General features: G+C 43.7%; 1 protein-coding gene across 7 annotated transcripts in view; it reads right to left on the bottom strand.

The window, feature by feature from the left end:
- Positions 1-18,066, bottom strand: part of DGKZ (diacylglycerol kinase zeta) — a 181,889-nt gene that overhangs the window by 49,521 nt on the left and 114,302 nt on the right. For all 7 annotated transcript variants that reach the window (XM_044269558.1, XM_044269560.1, XM_044269561.1 and 4 more), the window contains 9 exons: positions 13,209-13,286; positions 13,076-13,132; positions 10,914-10,982; positions 8,716-8,787; positions 7,572-7,688; positions 7,421-7,492; positions 5,978-6,073; positions 3,183-3,265; positions 304-364 (listed from right to left, as the gene is read on the bottom strand). In XM_044269558.1, the coding sequence (XP_044125493.1) occupies positions 304-364; positions 3,183-3,265; positions 5,978-6,073; positions 7,421-7,492; positions 7,572-7,688; positions 8,716-8,787; positions 10,914-10,982; positions 13,076-13,132; positions 13,209-13,286 (705 nt within the window). The remainder of the gene's footprint in view (positions 1-303; positions 365-3,182; positions 3,266-5,977; positions 6,074-7,420; positions 7,493-7,571; positions 7,689-8,715; positions 8,788-10,913; positions 10,983-13,075; positions 13,133-13,208; positions 13,287-18,066) is intronic.

The raw sequence follows: 18,066 nt of genomic DNA, 5'->3' as shown, positions 1-18,066 counted from the left end.
CGGGCACATATGAACATGGAACCAACACAGTCAGGTCAGCCAGTGTCATAGGTAGAAATCTGCTGACAGATGCCCTTTAAAAGTGGTCCAATTTGTAGACAATGTGCAGGCGGCTTATTTATTTCTCCTTATGAATAGGGAAGTCAGAAGGGAGTAGACGACAGGCGATGCTGAGGATAGCGTTGTTTTAGATCTTCAGCTAGAAGACGTGGAGAAAACAAGATGCGCCGAGCTGGCACACGGCTTCCCTGAACAATGCACAGTAGTCAGAGAGAAACACGAGCCGAGATACACAAGACTCACAGTGCCATCACCTCCGCACGCCAGGATGCGCAACGATGGAACTTTCCGATACATCTCTAACCTGCCGGGAGATAAAAGGGGGGTGAATGTGAGTGTACGGTACACAGAAGAGACAATAAAGATGTACAAAGCTCACATAAGACACATCGCAAACAAGCCACGAGTACGATATGACTGTACTCATTGTACTAAAATACACTAAAAGGACATATTTCTGAAACCATGTCAAACTCTCAGCAGCGAAAAATGATTTTCAGTCTAAGAATTTTTTCATTCACTGACGACAAACCGAGATCTCGAAAACTGACAAACACAAAGTATATTTGAAAAAGGCAGATTTTTTTCAATATGCAATGATGATTGTTTATGTACATAAAAGTAGAAAACCAGTAAAAGATAGAAGAAGCTGTGGAGAAACGCAATGGATGTATTCCTAATTCGCTTTACACATTTTATGCTTTTAGAAAAGCTGCAAGCTGGGCCGTGAGTTAAAGACCCGAGAAATCCGACACAGAATGGTTATCAGGACACCAAATCTGCCTGACAACCCCATATGAAGGGCTGTAGCAGTCAAAACCTTGTCCAGAATTTTGTATTCCTTGTGCCTTGTATTAACGTCCTCTACATGATAAATGCAATTTACTGAAGTGAGACGACCCCTTTAAAGAAATGCAAAAAAAACATGGATCTTCAGGCACGTACAAGACAATTTTAACGTGTTTCTGAAAGAACCAGAGACATACCGCAGCGTATACATATACACCCAGTGTTCATAGGCAGAGGGGTCTGATTCATGGGTTAATTTTTCAGCAAATTGAGCAATAACTATTTCTATAGTTGGAGGTGTAAATCACACTGTGCAGAGAGGTGTCAGAGGGGGTGAGCAGCTGGTTACATAACCACATGGTGTTTTGTGACCACACTCTTCCACATAAATAGCAGCAGATCAGTTTCAGGGCTAGGTGAGCCGGAAAGTTGGTTTTAAAAGGGATGTGTCATCAGAAAATGACCTATTGTTTGAATTACGTTTTTATTGGGATTTTTTTTATTCAACCTTTACTTAGAATATAAGGTATAATGGCATTCTGAGTGGCAATATACAGCATAAACAGGTGTACGAGCCATTGCGAGAATTCAAGCAGGATGTTCTCAGACGGAAGTGGCCACTGAGCTTAGAGTGTCACCAGGAGGTTGTATCAGAGATACGGGGAGACTGGAAGAGTCACAGAAAGGCAGAGAAGTGGACGTCCTTTGGCCACATCCCACACTGATGACCGCTACATTGTGAACAATGCCTGCAGATCCGGATGATGGGTGCCATACAATTCCAGGCACATTTAAGGGAGGTGAGAGGCACCCAAGTGTCACGTCAGACCATTCAAAACTGTTTACATCAGCGTGGTCTGCATTCTAAACGACCTGCAGGGGTACCTGACCACAGGCGTCATCGTCTTGCATGGGCCGGGGAGCATCTACAATGGATGAGGGACCAGTGGGCCTCAGTGCTGTTCACTGATGAAAGTCGATTTACGCTGAGCAGAAATGATGGCCGCCAACGATGTTGGAGACGTCCAGGAGAGCGCTATGCATCACCCACTGTAGTCACCAGATGAGCCTTTGGTGGTGGTGGTGTTACAGTGCGGGCAGGTGTCAATACAGAACTGCCCTACACTTTGTGAATGGTACAGTGACAAGCCCATACTACTTGAATAAAATCATTAATCCAGTCATTGTGCCTCTGCAGAAACAACACCGGCCTAATGTCATCTTCATGGAGGACAATGCGCCAGCTCATCGAGGTCACATCATTAGGGAACGGCTGCTGGAGACTGGGGGACCTCAAATGGAGTGGCCTGCACTTTCTCCAGACCTGAACCCCATTGAAAACCTATGGGATCAGCTGAGTCACCGTGTAGAGGCTCGTAACTCTGTACCCCAGAACCTCAATGACCTGAGGGTCGTCCTTCAAGTAGAGTGGGTGCCATGCCTCAGCAGACAATAAGTCGACTTGTGAACAGCAGGAGACGTCGGTGTCAAGCTGTAATTGATGCTCAAGGCCACATGACAAGTTATTGAGACCCTGACATTTTTGTGGGGGTATACCCAGCACTGGGGTTGGCTTTTGTGTCAATAAATTGTTTGAGATGAGGAAATCACCATTGCTGCTTCTACTTTAATTAATCTGCTTTCATTATATATTATCACTGGAGCGGGAACTTTTTACGTTTTCCATAAATTTCACCCGAAAGCCAAATATCCCTAACTTTTTGTGAGTAGTGTATACATGCAATTACTGCAGCAAAGACTGCCCATCCAATAAGGGCCCCATTAGCCAACTGCAGGCTGATATAAGACACTTAACGCAGGATGTCGGTCACTAACGAGAACTCTGCCAGGTCACTGCATGCGTATTAGGAAACTATGCCCTATAAAGTGAAACATGTAACTGGAGCTACAACTGAGATTAGGAAAAAAAAAAAAAAAAAAAAAGGGGGTATGCCTTTTTTTTTATTCCCAGAAACAGCGCCCCTTTTGCCAATGGGCCTTGTCCAGTATTGGAGCCCAACCTCATTAACTTGTATAGGACTAAACTCAGAGCTGCAATACCAAACACAACCTACAGGCAAAAGTGGCACTGTTTCCTGCAACGAAAAGGTCATACTCTTTTTCTCATCTCAAACGACGTCTTTAATACCACACTTACCCATATGTAAGACGTATGGATTTTAATGTAAATGGTAAACACTTCCATATGTCTAGACCCACAGACTGACACCAACTGCATTCCAGTCTTGCATTAATACTAAATGACATTTTACATCCGGACACTTTCACACGCCGATGAGTAATGCATGAACTAGTCAAATGTGAATACTCACGCTTCCTTTGGACCACCTTGGCTTAGGTCAAACACTTGCCGTGGATTCAGATACCACATAAAGGACTGAAGGATCTTCACACCCTATTGAGGATAGGCACCAAATTCATCAGACTGCAGACAGTGCGTCCCCCCCCCCCCCTAATACTACACAACATACATCAAGACTGTCAAGACATCTGGACAAACCCTGCAGCTTAGAAAATCTTGGAGAACCCAAAGTATTCACAACTTTTTACAAATCTGCTTTTATAACAACATATATTTCTGTATTACAGTGTGTAAGAATTTTTTCTGGCATTCAAGGCGTTAACATTGCAGGCCTCAACACCAGGGCCACGACACTCAGCACCCACTGACTGTGTTCACAGCCCCCTCCCTCTAATTGCTCATATGCTGGGGTGGTTATGGATCTCAGCATCTGAGGTGTTCATCTGCCGGGATCAGAGTTATCTCTGATTCAGGCAGTGAGAGCAGGGTGCCAGCTATATAATACAGCTGACAAGTGATGGCGCAGGCACAGCTCCTGAGCCCGCACCATCACAGAGTGGTACTATTACGTTGGTACGTGTTAACGGAGTTGTCTGGCTCTTTAATACTGATGACCTATTCACAAGATAGATCATCAATATCAGATCCATGGGGGTCCAATTTTCTTCTAATAGCTGTTTAACCCCTTCAGGACCCTGCCCAATTTTCATCTTAAAGGATAACTGTCATATTTTTATTTTTATTTGCTAGTTTATTAGAGCTAGGCATGTATACCTGAGTTAGTCTGTCAATGATTGTCAAAATATCTGTAATTACCTTATAATAACAGCTTTCATTAGTGTCCCCTGTCCCTTTCCACTGCTCCCTTAAAAGACCGTTACTAGGGCTCATCTGTCTCCGGCTAAGAAGACAGGAAGACGGAGGGGCGGTCCTTCACACTGCATTCCTGCATTAGGCTTCAGAGTGAGGAGGCGTGTCTCTCAGTAATCCAATCTGATTGGCTGGCAGGAAGATGCTGGCTACAGCAAGTGTGTATGGGAAGTAAAGGAATGCAGTTTTGGCCTCAGAGAACTGGCAAAGGAGCCTTCTTGAGAAGATACTCATATTGTAGCATTTAAGACAGCCGTAACTAAGGGGAAAACTCAAGGAAAACAGTGGTATGTAAAGAAACTAATGATTGCTTTATGAATAATGCTGCTGCAGCAGTAAATTATGCTAAAATAGATTTTTTGATGAAAACATGACAGTTATTCTTTAAGGACCAGGCCATTTTTTTGCAAATCTGACATGTGTCACTTTATGTGGCGATAACTTTAAAACGCTTTTACTTATCCAAGCCATTCTGAGAATGTTTTCTCATCACATGTGCTTGGCGTGCATGCTGTACCTGCGCTCCCTGGACTTTGTGTGGCTGTCATGGCCCATAACAGGTAGGAACTAGTGTTAGGGACCACTCATGGAGGCGACCTTGATGTGGTGAGTGGCTTATTACACTTTGGCCAAAATTTACACCAATGCCTCATTCAACATCCAGCATAGAGGCAGGGCAGAGTGCTGGATGCAGAGTGCGATTGCATTTGTTTTTTTTCTCATCACATATTGTACTTCATGACAGTGGTAAATTGGAGTAAAAATATTTCATTTTTATTTATTAAAAAAAATACCAAATTTACCAATTTTTTTTAAAAAAAAATTACATTTCCAAATTTCAATTTCTCTACTTTTATAATAGATAGTAATACCTCCAAAAATAGTTATTACTTTACATTTCCCATCTATCTACTTCATGTTTGGATCATTTTGTGAATGCCATTTTATTTTTTGGGGACGTTAGAAGGCTTAGAAGTTTAGAAGCAAATCTTGAAATCTTTCTGAAAATTTCCAAAACCCACTTTTTAAGGACCAGTTCAGGTCTAAAGTCACTTTGTGAGGTTTACAAAATAGAAATCACCCAAAAATGACCCCACTTTAATAGTGCAGGGTAGAAAGGGATTAAGCAAACTTAAAGGGGTTGTTTTCTTAAAATTATTTTTTGTTAAAAGGATTCTAGACTGATCTCAGTGTGTCTTGCTGCTAGGACCCCAAGCCATCAGCCAAAATCTGTAGGGGATTCAATTTCCCAGCAGCACCACCACAGGTGAATTAAAGGGGTTCTGCAGTTTTTTTAAACTGAACGGAGCTTAGCCCCACCCAGGCCTGTGATACTAGTCGTGATGTCACTGGGCTTGCGGTAAACAGCGAGAAGGCCACGGCGCTACTGCCAGCACCTCTGCCTTCTCAAACAGCTGTATGGCGGGGGTCCCAGGTGTCGGACCCCCGCCGATCAGATGCTGATGATCTATCCATAGGATAGATAATCAGTTTAAAAAAACTGCAGAACCCCTTTAAGTAATTACATGGTACTCGCTGAAAATGGGCTATCTACATAAAAGCTCTATGTAGCAGGCTTCTCCGACCCGCGGTCAATGTAAAAGCCAGGGATCCCCCTCTCCCCTCAATCTATTAACTCATAAGGACCCAACAGGGGTTTCAGCAAATGCTTTTCTAACCAAACAGCTCCTTTATGGAGATTCTTCTCGTTTCCCAACCAAGATTTCCTCACTTTTTCCCTCCGTCCTACTGGCATACTTTTGCATATCTATATCATCCCTAGAGGGTTTTACCTCTAAGCTTAGGCAGCAAATGGAGCTGCAGGTCCCATATTGCCTCCAGCACAGAGCACATAAATCCTAGTCGTCTCATTTTATATTTATACATTTAGCAAGTAAAGAAATAAGACGTGTAAGGTGTAGTAAGGCTCCTCACTTGATTTCCTCCACTTTTCGGGTTCACAAACACGAGCACGGGTTTCATGAGAGGGCATGGGGCAGGTCTGATGATGAAGGGTCGCATCCTAGGCTCCTAAGAGACAGAGTTATCACAGTTATTCAGGTACTGGACTTAGCCTGCACTGGTTTAAAGGCTATGTACACCTTTGGGGGCATTTGTTTTAAATTATTGCATTGCACTCATTTTGAGCTAAAAATATATTCTTTAATTGGTCTTTATTAAAAATATGGAGCCTTTTTTCTGTACAGAGCTGAGATGCTCTAGAAGCACCCTTTGGATTTTCTGTCTTTTCCATCAGACTAGGAGCTGACAGCTACTTATCTCTGCTCTCTGATAAACAATCATTATAGCTCAGTTCTTATCTTACTGATTAAAAAAATGTGGCTTAAATAAGTGTTTATGACATCCCAGTAGTTTAGAGATAAGGTTCATTAGATGACTAGCACAAAGTGAAAGTACACGCTAGAAAAACAGTGACAGAACAGCTCAATATTTTTAATAAAGGCCAATTGAAAAAATAATGAGCAAAATACAATCATAAACTCCACCGTAACAACTTAACTATACAAAGGACAGGTGGTAAGTATCTGATCAGTACTACTTATCTGTTCCAGATCCAGAGCTGTATGCTACTACGCTCCTGATCTTTGGATGGGCTTCGGCTTGCCATAGCTACCCAACGCACAATGATTGGACTATATGATTCGTGACGTTTGTGGCATCCCTGCCCATCATCGTATCTGATTGCGCAACTCAGCCACATTGTATCTGCTAGATCAACTCAGCAACTCCACTCCGCTGCATCAGTTCGGCTATTCAGCTCAGCTAAACCAACTCGGTTGTAACTGTCACCAATTGACTGCTACAATTTAAATACATCTCTCCACTTCAGTGGTCTTCAGCAAATATGGATACAACCGCTCCGCTACTCCAGACCTATGTTAGACAGTTGCATCAAATTTACAGTTCTGCACTCTCTGCTCTTTGGATCTGCTACATTTGTTTCTCTACTCAAGATCTGCTTTTATGGAAAAGCTGCTTAGAGGACCCACTTCAACAGGAGAGAACCTAACAATCAGTAGCGGTCTGACAGCTGGGACACCCATCAATCTGAAGAACAGGGATCCCTAAGGAATGGGGTGATGGTCACGCAGGCACTCTGCTGCTCCATATGGACTGCAGGGGATGACCAAGTGCTGCCCTCAGGTATATCCTACAATCCCACAAAGATGAATAAAGTGGCAGCACCTTGTGTGACCATCACACCATTCACTCAGGGTACTCAGATCCCTATTGTTGAGATCAATAGGGGTCCTAGCAGTCAGACCCCCACTGATCAGATACTTATGGTGGATAGGTGACAAGCTGTTATAATGGGAAAACCCTTTGAAAGTCCTATTCTAATATTATCAAGCCCACCTCGGCTCCCTTCTTGCTGGGTTTCCTCTTGAATGACGGTCTCTTCTTCTTCTTGCTGGATTTGATTGAGCTCTGTAAGGAATTACAACACAAAATAAGAACAGAAGAATGTCAAGTAATGACAAGGAAGAGGGAGCGAGAGGTCACTCACCTGTGGTCGGCGCACTCGAATAATCCATGTAGGGGGCACAATGACAGCAGCGTGAGCCCCTAAAGAACAGGGCTCCTCTATGTGGTGCAGCATGAAGCATGAGACTTTGTTGTGGTACTGAGGGGGTGAGAAGGCGTATAGTCAGGAGCACTGAAGGGCACGTAAAATACAAGAAAAAGAGGAACTGAGGTCTGTAAATAGACAGGGAGACGTCTCATTAATGCAGCTGATTGACAAGAAATGTCCACTAAGTGTTGGATCCTATCCTTCCGTTTTCTTGGTGGATTATGGTTTGTATGGGGCCAAAGTGAGGGCAATATTAACTCATGAAAAATTTAAAAGAATTTCCACTTTTTGTCATTATGTTCTATTTAGGTCCAAAATTCTGCGCCGATTAATTTCTCAATACATCTTCACAGCGCTCTGAGCTCCGTTTCCTAATACAGAGCTTGAAGCAGCCCCTACAATGTGCATTTAATAAAAATTCAACAAAATTGCATTTATCATATTTTTTGCACCATAAGAAGCACTTTCCCCCCCCCCCCCCAAAAGAGGGGGAGTGGCAGTGAATCTTATGGCGCAAATACTAATGATCACCTCCATTATAGAAGCGGTCATCAGCATGCAGTGAGTGTAGCACTGCGCTGGCTGTACTCACCGCTCTCTGGTCTTCTTCACTGCATGAGTCTTGACTGCATACAGAATCAGGACTGACGCCTATAGGTGCACATTATAACCTTACTCTGTGCAACGTCAGTTCAGTGCAGCACTAGGCTGGAAAAAGACCAGGGAGCAGTAAGTGTCATGGCAGTCCAGAGCAGGAGATGCAAGTTAATTCATTTTTTTATTTTTTGCCTGATGGAGTTTGAGGGTCTCATCTGAGCTCTGAGGAGGAATGGGAGTCTAATCCAAGGAGGAAAGGGAGGTCTGATCTGAGGTCTGAGTAGGAATAGGGTCTGATCTGTAGTATAATAAAGCTTGGGTGTCTGATGAAAAATATTTTTTCTTATTTTTCTCCTTTAAATCCTAGGTGTATCTTATGGTCTGGTGTGTCTTATGGAGCGAAAAATATGGTAATAGTGCTAATGCTAATATATCTATATATAAACCAGTGACACGAGAAGCAGACAACCACAAAACTCACTGCCAGTTTGCACCACGAACAGCTGATGGCAACAATCTCTTTGCTGTGAAAGGCAAACTTTTGCTGGAAGCCCTGAAAAGATCAAATTAACTTCTGTGACATATAATGCATTACAATGACAAACAAATACGATTGGTAAAGACCTAGGTGTCATGAGACTTCAGTGGTTGTAATGAGAAATGGCTATACACTTTAGATTTCTAACCAACTTCTCCATGCCCTTCAAATCCATTTTGATTTGCAGCAATTGGCCACACGTTTTTACAGGTGAAAAGTTAGCGAGCCTTCCCACGCGGCAGATTTTGTGGAACGGATTTTCAGTCGCGGGATTTTCTGCCTCAAAATCCGTCCCGAGTGAAGGCGTCCTTAGAAAGAAATTGTGTTCCCCCTTTAAAAACCCTCATGGCAGTGGCGTAGCTAGAAATGACTGGGCCCCACAGCAAATTTTTGAATGGGGCTCAATCCTACAGTAATTTTTTCGCAACCCCTTCCTTGCCGCCCCCACTCCTGTGGCTAGTTAAGATCGCTCTCTCAGACCAGGGCCGGCAGCTGTCCCATCCGTTTTCTACAGTCTATACTGTCACTGTATATAATTTTATTCTGTAATACTGTTGAGGAGGCCCTGACCAAATCCTTTAGTCCTCCTCCTCCTGGATGGGCCCCTTCTAAGTCAGGACCCCAAAGCTGCAGCTTCCCCTATAGCTAGGCCCCTGCCTCATGGCAAGCCTCAGCAAAACGACATGCTGTTTTTCACCGCTCTTCAACCTGCAACTTCTGAATACAACCTTAGGGATGCTGATGGCCTTCTCGGCATACTTTCTAGGGCACCTAATAATAGCGTCCCTAATTTCTATATATGCCATGTCAGATCTGGTGGGGAACACAAGCTACCTGGGCAAAAAATTATTCTAAGGGCCCATGCAAGCAGCGAACTACATGGATGGACTCCATATGGCTGCATGCTATAGATCTGTGCTGTGAATCAGTAGTCGCTTGTGGCTCTTCTGAAGAGCACTGTATTCTTCTCTAGGAATGAAGACCTCCATAAAACAGCATGCAGCAGAGCATACCCCTATAAAAGGTGGAGGTACAGTATGGGACCACAGCAGGAAATGAAGCAGTTCTAAGTATCAGACAGTGCAAGATGCATTAAGGGTTAAAATGGGAAGGGCAGCCTATACAAGGGACAGCAGGAGAGTCAGTGCACATCCCTGACGAATTATATCAAAGTATTCACGTCGTCACGCGTCGTTTTGTTTTTTCACTAGGCGCTCTGTTTGAGTGGCGCCACCGGCCAGGGCACACTAGTTGATAGGACCTTCTATCCCCCCCCCCCCCCCCACGATAAGAAACACCAATATAATAGAGGCGTAACACGGGCAGCGAGTGACAGCGGAGCTCAGTACGTTACATACTTGGCTTCATGCCGTATACGCACGTATACCTCTATCTAAGGTGTCTGAATAGGTGTGGGGTTATAGTCGCGTAGGACCAATTTGTACTTTTTGATGTTTTAGATTATTTGCAGCAATAGCGGTATTGCATCGGTACCGCAGCGACAGATAGATATAGGTTTTAGTACAAGCGCCAGTGTCACATAGCTTCTAAGTGCATGTTTTAATGTATGTAAATGAGCCTCTACGAGCAACGGAGGCGTTACCGTTACAACTAGAAGCTCTGCTCTCGGTGCAACTGTCATGCCCTTTGCACTTTGATTGACAGGGCCATACAGTGTAAATGTGATCACACGTAGCCCTGACTTCTCCTAAAGTTAATCAAAGTGCAGGGGGGCACAGAGGTTGCAGAGAGAGAGCAGAGCCTCTAGGTGTAACGGCGACACCCCCGTTGCTCCTAGAGGCTCATTTGCATATATAAAAACATGTTTCTCAGCTATGCGGGCACATAGGAACATGGAACCAACACAGATGCCTTCAGCTGCCAAGCGCACAAGTAACAGGTCAGCCAGTGTCATAGGGACAAATCTGCTGACAGACGCCCCTTTGAAAAAATAATGACTGTTTCCATTCACTGACAGCAAGTACAGATTGTAAAAATGGAAAAAGTTATAGGATTTTCTGTCCACAACGATTACCCTTTACCACCTTACAGGAAAACCTCATGCAATCCTCACGGGTTTTTCTCAAAATTAAGCAATCTACATGACCCAGCAACGAGCACATATTCCTGCTGCACCTCACCTTTCCACACTGCCGGCATTTCCCCGCTTGACGTCTTCGGTGTACCCAATGATGCCGAACAATTACTGGCTAAGAGAGGGGAGAGAAATTTAAAGATTTGCTTAAAAAAAAACAAACAAAAAAAACGCTCCAGTCAAAACTCAAGTGACTTTTCAGAATTTTCAGGTTTCCAAAATGAAAAATAAATACAGAAATAAGTAAATCAAGTAAAAGTCAATGGGGCACATTTATTAAGCTCGCCTCCTCCTCCGTTATTTTCTGCCCTTTTTTTTCTCCATCGTGTGCACGCATTTAGGGTTTGATTTATTATTATTTGGCGCACAACTGTTCTTAAATGAGCCGTATTTTGTCTGCAGCCTGATAGTACTTAGAAATTGTGGCGCAAGACTATTGAACCTAAATTTATTAATGTGGCTCATGCCGCCAAGTGTCTATGTGGTCCAGGTTGTTTTTGGCGCATCCATTAACCATATAACGGCAGCCTATGTGTGGGACAAATATTTGGCCTGCAACATATGCAATATGTCCTGGTTACTCACACAGCGTGCCGGGGGTACAGAAGAAGAGCTCACCGACAGTGCTGGCCACGCTGATCAGTGAGCAAGAAGAAAGGAAAGAGATTTATTTCTATATTAATATACATCTCACCTATAATAACTAAATGGCCCCACTACTATATGGGAGAGCAGCGCAGACAGACGCCCACCAGCTCCCAGCCGGTCTCCGTAATACAGCACTGTGCTTTTAGGAAGACGGATGTCCCTTAGCAGCAAAGGACATTTCAGCCCTAGTTATTAGAATATTAGAAAAATGTTGCCTGTCCCTATACATTAGCAAAAAAGACAGTAAAATGTTAAGTTTATTAGACAAAAAGCTGTTTGCAAAAGGTCAAACATTACAATGTAGAACACATCTGAAAAAGTGCGCCAAAAACAAATCTCAATTACACCCAAAAAATGTGGACAAAAAATACGCCACCCAGAGTGTCGTAGTTTTAAGACACTTTATATGCCAAAAAAGGAACGGACAAATAGGCGCACATGCCGCATTTATAAAGAGTGCGACATTCCCATCTAAAAAGGAGTAAGGTGGGGGTTCTCTTTTGAGGTTATCTCCGTTAGTACATAGAAACATAGAACGTGTCGGCAGATAAGAACCATTTGGCCCATCTAGTCTGCCCAATAGTTAGGCTACTTTCACACCTGTGTTCGGTGCGGATCCGTCTTGTATCTGCACAGACGGATCCGCACCGATAATGCTTGTATCCGTTCAGAACGGATCTGTTTGCATTATTCTTTCCAAAAAAAGTCTAAGTCAAAACGGATCCGTCTTGACTTACATTCAAAGTCAATGGGGGATGGATCCGTTTTCAATTGCACCATATTAGGTCAGTGAAAACGGATCCGTCCCCATTGACTTACATTGTAAGTCAGGACGGATCCGTTTGGCTCCGCATTGTCAGGCGGACACCAAAACGCTGCAAGCAGCATTTTGGTGTCTGACTCAAAAGCGGAACGGAGACCAAACGCAGCCAAACTGATACATTCTGAACGGATCCTTATCCATTCAGAATACATTGGGGCTGAACTGAACCGTTTTGGGACGCTTGTGAGAGTCTTGAAACGGATCTGACAAGCGGACCCAGAAACGCCAGTGTGAAAGTAGCCTAACAGGCAACTAATTTATATAGTTTAATGAAGGACCCCCATCTATTAGAAAAGGCAGGGAGTAGCTACAAATAGCTTTTTTTTAGGCTGGGTTTACATGGGGCCACTGCTATATGCGGATGACACTCTGCCCACCCACGTCGGCCCATGCACACATGAGCAAGACACTGCACCAGTAAAACATTGCGGCCGACGTGACTGGGCAGAGTTTCATTCTCACGTGGTAGTCATAGAGTGTAAACCCAATCTCACCCTATAGAACATCGACACATCTGTGCATTGTAAGTAAAAGCTATTAATCTCAACGGGAAATGTGTAATGCTTCCTTTCCCCTGTGGGGGTGCTGCAGAACCACCGAAGACTTCCTGCCAGAAAACTGCTGATCGCTAGAGGTGTCAGCGGTGGGACACCCCGTGGTATTGCTCAGAGCAATAACCCTTTTTAGGAATGCTGGAACTAAATAAAAAACAAAAAACAAATAAGCTCTTCTCCTACCTCCCGTATATTGCGAGAACCAGATTCACGGAATGATGGCTTACATCGGAAATTTATCTGCAAGGAAAGCACAAGCTGAGCTGAAGAAACGAGTCTCTGCTGGGATTAGATGAGAAATTAGGACACTGCTCACCTTCTCCAGCTGCTCAATGCAGGGAGTGTGAACCACTATCTTACACGCCGCGCACTTCCTCCGGGACGCCGACTTTTGCTGTTTAAGAGACAAAAAAAGAAATAAAATAAATGGAAAAAGTTAAAAACTCATGGACCCTACAGAGAACATCTATCTGTACCTTAGAGTGAATGAGATTTATAAAACGTATGCGGGTGACACATAATTTCCGAAAACTAGGGCAGTCAAGTAACGGAGGTGCAGTCTATCAACCATAAGTTACAAAATACAGGCCGCTGAGAACAGTTACTAGGGTCGACACCTTCAATTTTTGGCATACGACAATTTTCTTACATGACCTCCAAGTTCACAACATGTGCCCTACCGTACTGTAAATGCACCGCTCATACGTCTGCACCGTAGAAGTCTATGGGTACGCCACAACTACTGTCAGTATACTTTTTGAAAGGGCAAAAACCTGGCATATAATACGTTTTTATTTTAATAATTAGGTGCAGAGGTGATCCCTCTGTCATACCGACTGGCTGTAAAGGCAGGTTTAGACGCTACGATGTATAGCCGATTGTTGGGAATGAAGTGTTCCTTTCTGACAGTCGGCTATTTGCTCAGTGAAGGAGACCGCTGCATTTACATGCAGCGATCTCCTCCACGGATGGCTATTGCCATCGCAGGTCCCCATACAGAATCATTGTTTCTGGGCAGCAGATCGCCGTTCAGACCGCACGATCTGCTGCCCAGAAAACATGATTGATGTGCCTTCATGAGCGACAAGGTCACCCGATAAACTAGCGTTCATCAGGTGATCAGACGCTCATTTAGATGGGCAGACTGTCGGAACGAGCATTCGCAGGAATGTTTGTACCCAAAAATCTACCCAATTATCAGGCAGTGTAAATCCACCTTAAGAGAAAGGATCAGGTAAAGATCTCTTAAAGGGGTTTTGCAAGATCTCCCTACTGATGGCCTATCCTTAGGAAAGGATCATCAATATCTGATCGGTGGGGGTCTGACTGCCGACACCCCCATCGATCTGCTATACGAAGAGGCCATGAGCACTTAGGCCATTTGACATCACTGTTATCGGTCACATGGCCTAGGCGAAGATCAATCCTATTCAAGTGAATGGGTCGGAGCTGCGATACCATGCACAGCTGCTATCCAATGGACAGCGCTGTGCTCGGTACGCCGCGAGGAGGCCTCGGTGCTCACCATAGCAGCGGTAAACACCGTGGCTTCCTTATACAGATGATCGGTGGGCGTGCCGGTGGTTGGACCCCCGCCGTTCTTACATTGATGACCTATCCTGAGGATAGACTATCGAAATGAAAATCATTGAAAATCCCTATTAACCAAGTTTGGAGCCTACATTTGCATATATGCCTCAAAAAGCTCCTGGCATGTGTGCCAAATGTGTCCATACGGCTCCATTGGCCTGATGGAGGCCAAAGAGTGCCCTTTAAGCCTCGATCAGGACACCTTGTCATGCAATATGAAATAGTGTCGAAGAAAAAAGACTTAAAAAAAATAAAAATTCTGCACAATGGACGCTTTTTACAATAAACGCCTAAACCTACCTCATGCCTGCACAGTGGGATACGTCCCAACTTTTCATGTGCGGAGAAGTGGCAAATGGTGTTTATCACCAATAAAAGTAAGGTGATACATTTAGGAAGGACAAATGTATCTCACCAGTACATCTCTAATGGAAATATATGGGTAAAATTCTTATGGGATAACAGTAGAAGGCAAAGAGAACTGTGGCAACCAGTGTCAGGCAGCTGCTGCTAAAGGCAAGCACGCGGGATGCATTAAAAGGGGCACAGATATTCATGATGGGAACATACTCGCTTTACAATCACTGCATACAGCAAATATAAAGCGCACTTTAAAGAGGTCTGTCATGGTGGAGATGTTCTATAATTTCTTCATACCGGATAAACAACAATGAAGCGCACCAACGCAGCGGCTCGCTAGTAGAGAGACGCTAAAAGGCAGCTTAGGAAAACTGGCTGCTGAATCCGGAAAAATTATAAAAAAAGCCAATATAAATATTCTGTTCTTCATCACTGCTGTTTTACTCGGCACATAAATCCCATTTCATTTTTAGCTCCCAAACAGAAGGCACAAAGTAATTTCGGAAGAGAAAGCTTTCTGTGCGGAAACAGAGGGATTTGTGCTGCGCAATGATTAAATCCGGACACTTTTCCCATCAGGTGCAGTCGCCGTCATGAAGTGGTCGCTTCTAGAATGGCTGACACTATAGAGGATTTTTTTATTTATTTTTAAAGAGCGTTAGTCAAAGAACCTTTTAAAATAAAATCCAAAGAATCTTGGAATAACAGCAGGGCGCCAAAGGGGGAAAAAACTGTGCCAAAGTGTAGCGTTGGAGGCTGCCAGTAGAGGCTGGATGTGTAGATACAACTACTACATAAAGGAGTACAAAGAAACAAGAAAAGAAAAACGGAGCCACTGAGACGGCGCCAAACTCCTGGTTGTTACTATCAGGTTTGAAAAAGAGGATAAGTAGGGGAAAAGGAAGATCCTAAAATGATTAATTAGTGGACAAAATTGAATTCTGAGCTAAATAAAAGCTGATCAATAGATGAAATAAAATGAATATAATAAAAAGACTTGTTAAAAACAAAAAGGTAAAGAGTTGACTCACTTCACTGAGGAGGAGATCCATGGGATAAACTCAAGACACCCATAGAGTCAGCCTCCCCCGCCAGGATCGCTTGTAGGGAAAACACGGCAGTACCAAAGGTGTAACTTCAGGCGGAACGCTTCCGTGCGCTCCAGTTCTGCCCTTCAACACCAAACCGGAAGTCTCCGCTTCCTTGAGTTCCACCCAGAGTGGGACCATAAGTGCCTTCCTTCCCGTCCCGCGCGATTCATGTATGCTCCTTCTTTCCAATCTGGAGACCCATCAGTATTGCTCTAGACATTAGCGATCGGTATATCAATATGACAAGAGTATACCGGTCTTTATCATTACAATACCAGAGATTTCAGTGTGCGTTCCATCTTGGAACGCACACTTCTGCTTCTAACACCGGAAGTGACGTCTCTCCCTCAACCTCGTGGACTTCAAATATTGAGTGCATATAAAGCCTATAGGTAAGGAACACATGTTTAGGATGCTACTGCTGTCTATATGTTCATTTTGACTGCTACGGAGGAAGGGGGTATATGAGAACGCGTTGAGCCCACCTGTGATATTAATAAAAGGAAACCACCAGAAGTAACACTTTTGGTACTGACGTATTTTTCCTGAGATACTACAAGCGATCCTGGCGGGGGAGGCCGAGTCTATGGGTGTCTTGAGTTTATCCCATTGACCTCCTCCTCAGTGAAGTGAGTCAACTCTTTTGTTTTTAAGAAGTCTTTTTATTGTACATGTATTCATTTTATTTCATCTTTTGATCAGGTCAGAATTCAATTTTGTTCACCAATTTATCTTTTTTTTTACTCAAAAACCTTCCTTTTCCCCTATTTATCCTCTTTTTCAAACCTGATAGTAACAACCGGGAGTTTGGCGCCGTCTCAGGGGCTGTTTTCTTTTCTTTGTACTATGGGAACTTAATAGGGCAGGGAGTACTTGACATGCAGCGGTAGTATTTTAGGGGCACTCTCTAGTCTGGCCCCGATGCACACAAAGCTTTAAAAGGGCTACACAGAAATCATTCAGCCAAAGCCTAAATTCAGACAAAGAGTTATTGGCATGTGTTATATATATTAGAGATGAGCGAACCAGACAAGACTGGTTTTGTTTGGAGATCGCTGAATTTTTTGATCCAGGGAAAAGGGGGAGAGAGAGGAAAAGGGGAGGAAAGAGGGGGGGGGGGGGGGAAGAGAGAGATACTAGTACAGAAATTTGTGTTTCTGAACTATATATGCATTGTCTAAGGGGAACTCTTTTTTTATTATGGAGAGCCGAGTACATGTGCGCAGTATGCCACTACTATGCCGATAACACTATCACTATGTGATAAAGAGCACCCCAAATAGTACCCCACAAGGCAAGTCTCTCTTGAGACATTCGGTTCTATTATCCTTTTAGAAGGAGAACTAGCTTGCATGTTTCATTGAGAGAGGTGTAAGCTTTGAAGGATGTTGTAATTCACTTGTCGCACTTTCAGTTGAAGGTTACTGTGTAGGTGTATTTGCCCAAAGTTGATCCAAAATAGTGAAATAAAGTTGCTGAAGGTGTTGTCTTTGCTATACTGATGATGGATCCTCAGGTGAATAGGAAGACAATAGGAGCTATAATTATATTATTATTAAGTAGGTCTACAGTAGGAACACAGCAGCAATGTAAGAGCTGCATTATTTTCACACAACAACTTGGCAGAGATGCCTCCCTGCCTTTTAAACATGCTTATGTAACAAAGCCAGAAAAATAGCTAAGACATCCTCACATCTGCCACTAGTTCTTTCAGGACAAAAGCCCTTAATCAGAGAAAAGCAGATGAGAACAACATTTCTGGTTGCAAGACCATAGGGGGAAGCCCTGGGTGGGTACTATTCCTATTATGAAGACTGGTTGATACACGTAACAACTACTGTAGGCTAGACAACACTCCTCTGTATTTCTGGGTAAAATATATGCAAATTATCATGTCCAACACCTGCCAGCATCAGATTTAGGAAAGCTAATTGGAATATCTTTCCCAGCAACCCAGAGAGACATCGCTTGGCTTACAATACTGCACAAACTTACTTGGCGTACCAGGCTCATCACCTGGACTACAATACTCAGGGCCGCCATCAGGGGGGTACAGCCGATACTCCAGTAAGGGGCCCAGACCCTGGGGGGGGGCCCGGGCAGTTCCAATGTAAAAAAAAAAAAAAAAAAAAA

This window comes from Bufo gargarizans, chromosome 10 (assembly GCF_014858855.1).
Source record: "Bufo gargarizans isolate SCDJY-AF-19 chromosome 10, ASM1485885v1, whole genome shotgun sequence".
In the NCBI taxonomy this organism is placed as follows: domain Eukaryota; kingdom Metazoa; phylum Chordata; class Amphibia; order Anura; family Bufonidae; genus Bufo; species Bufo gargarizans.
This window is presented reverse-complemented; position numbering and strand designations above follow the sequence as displayed.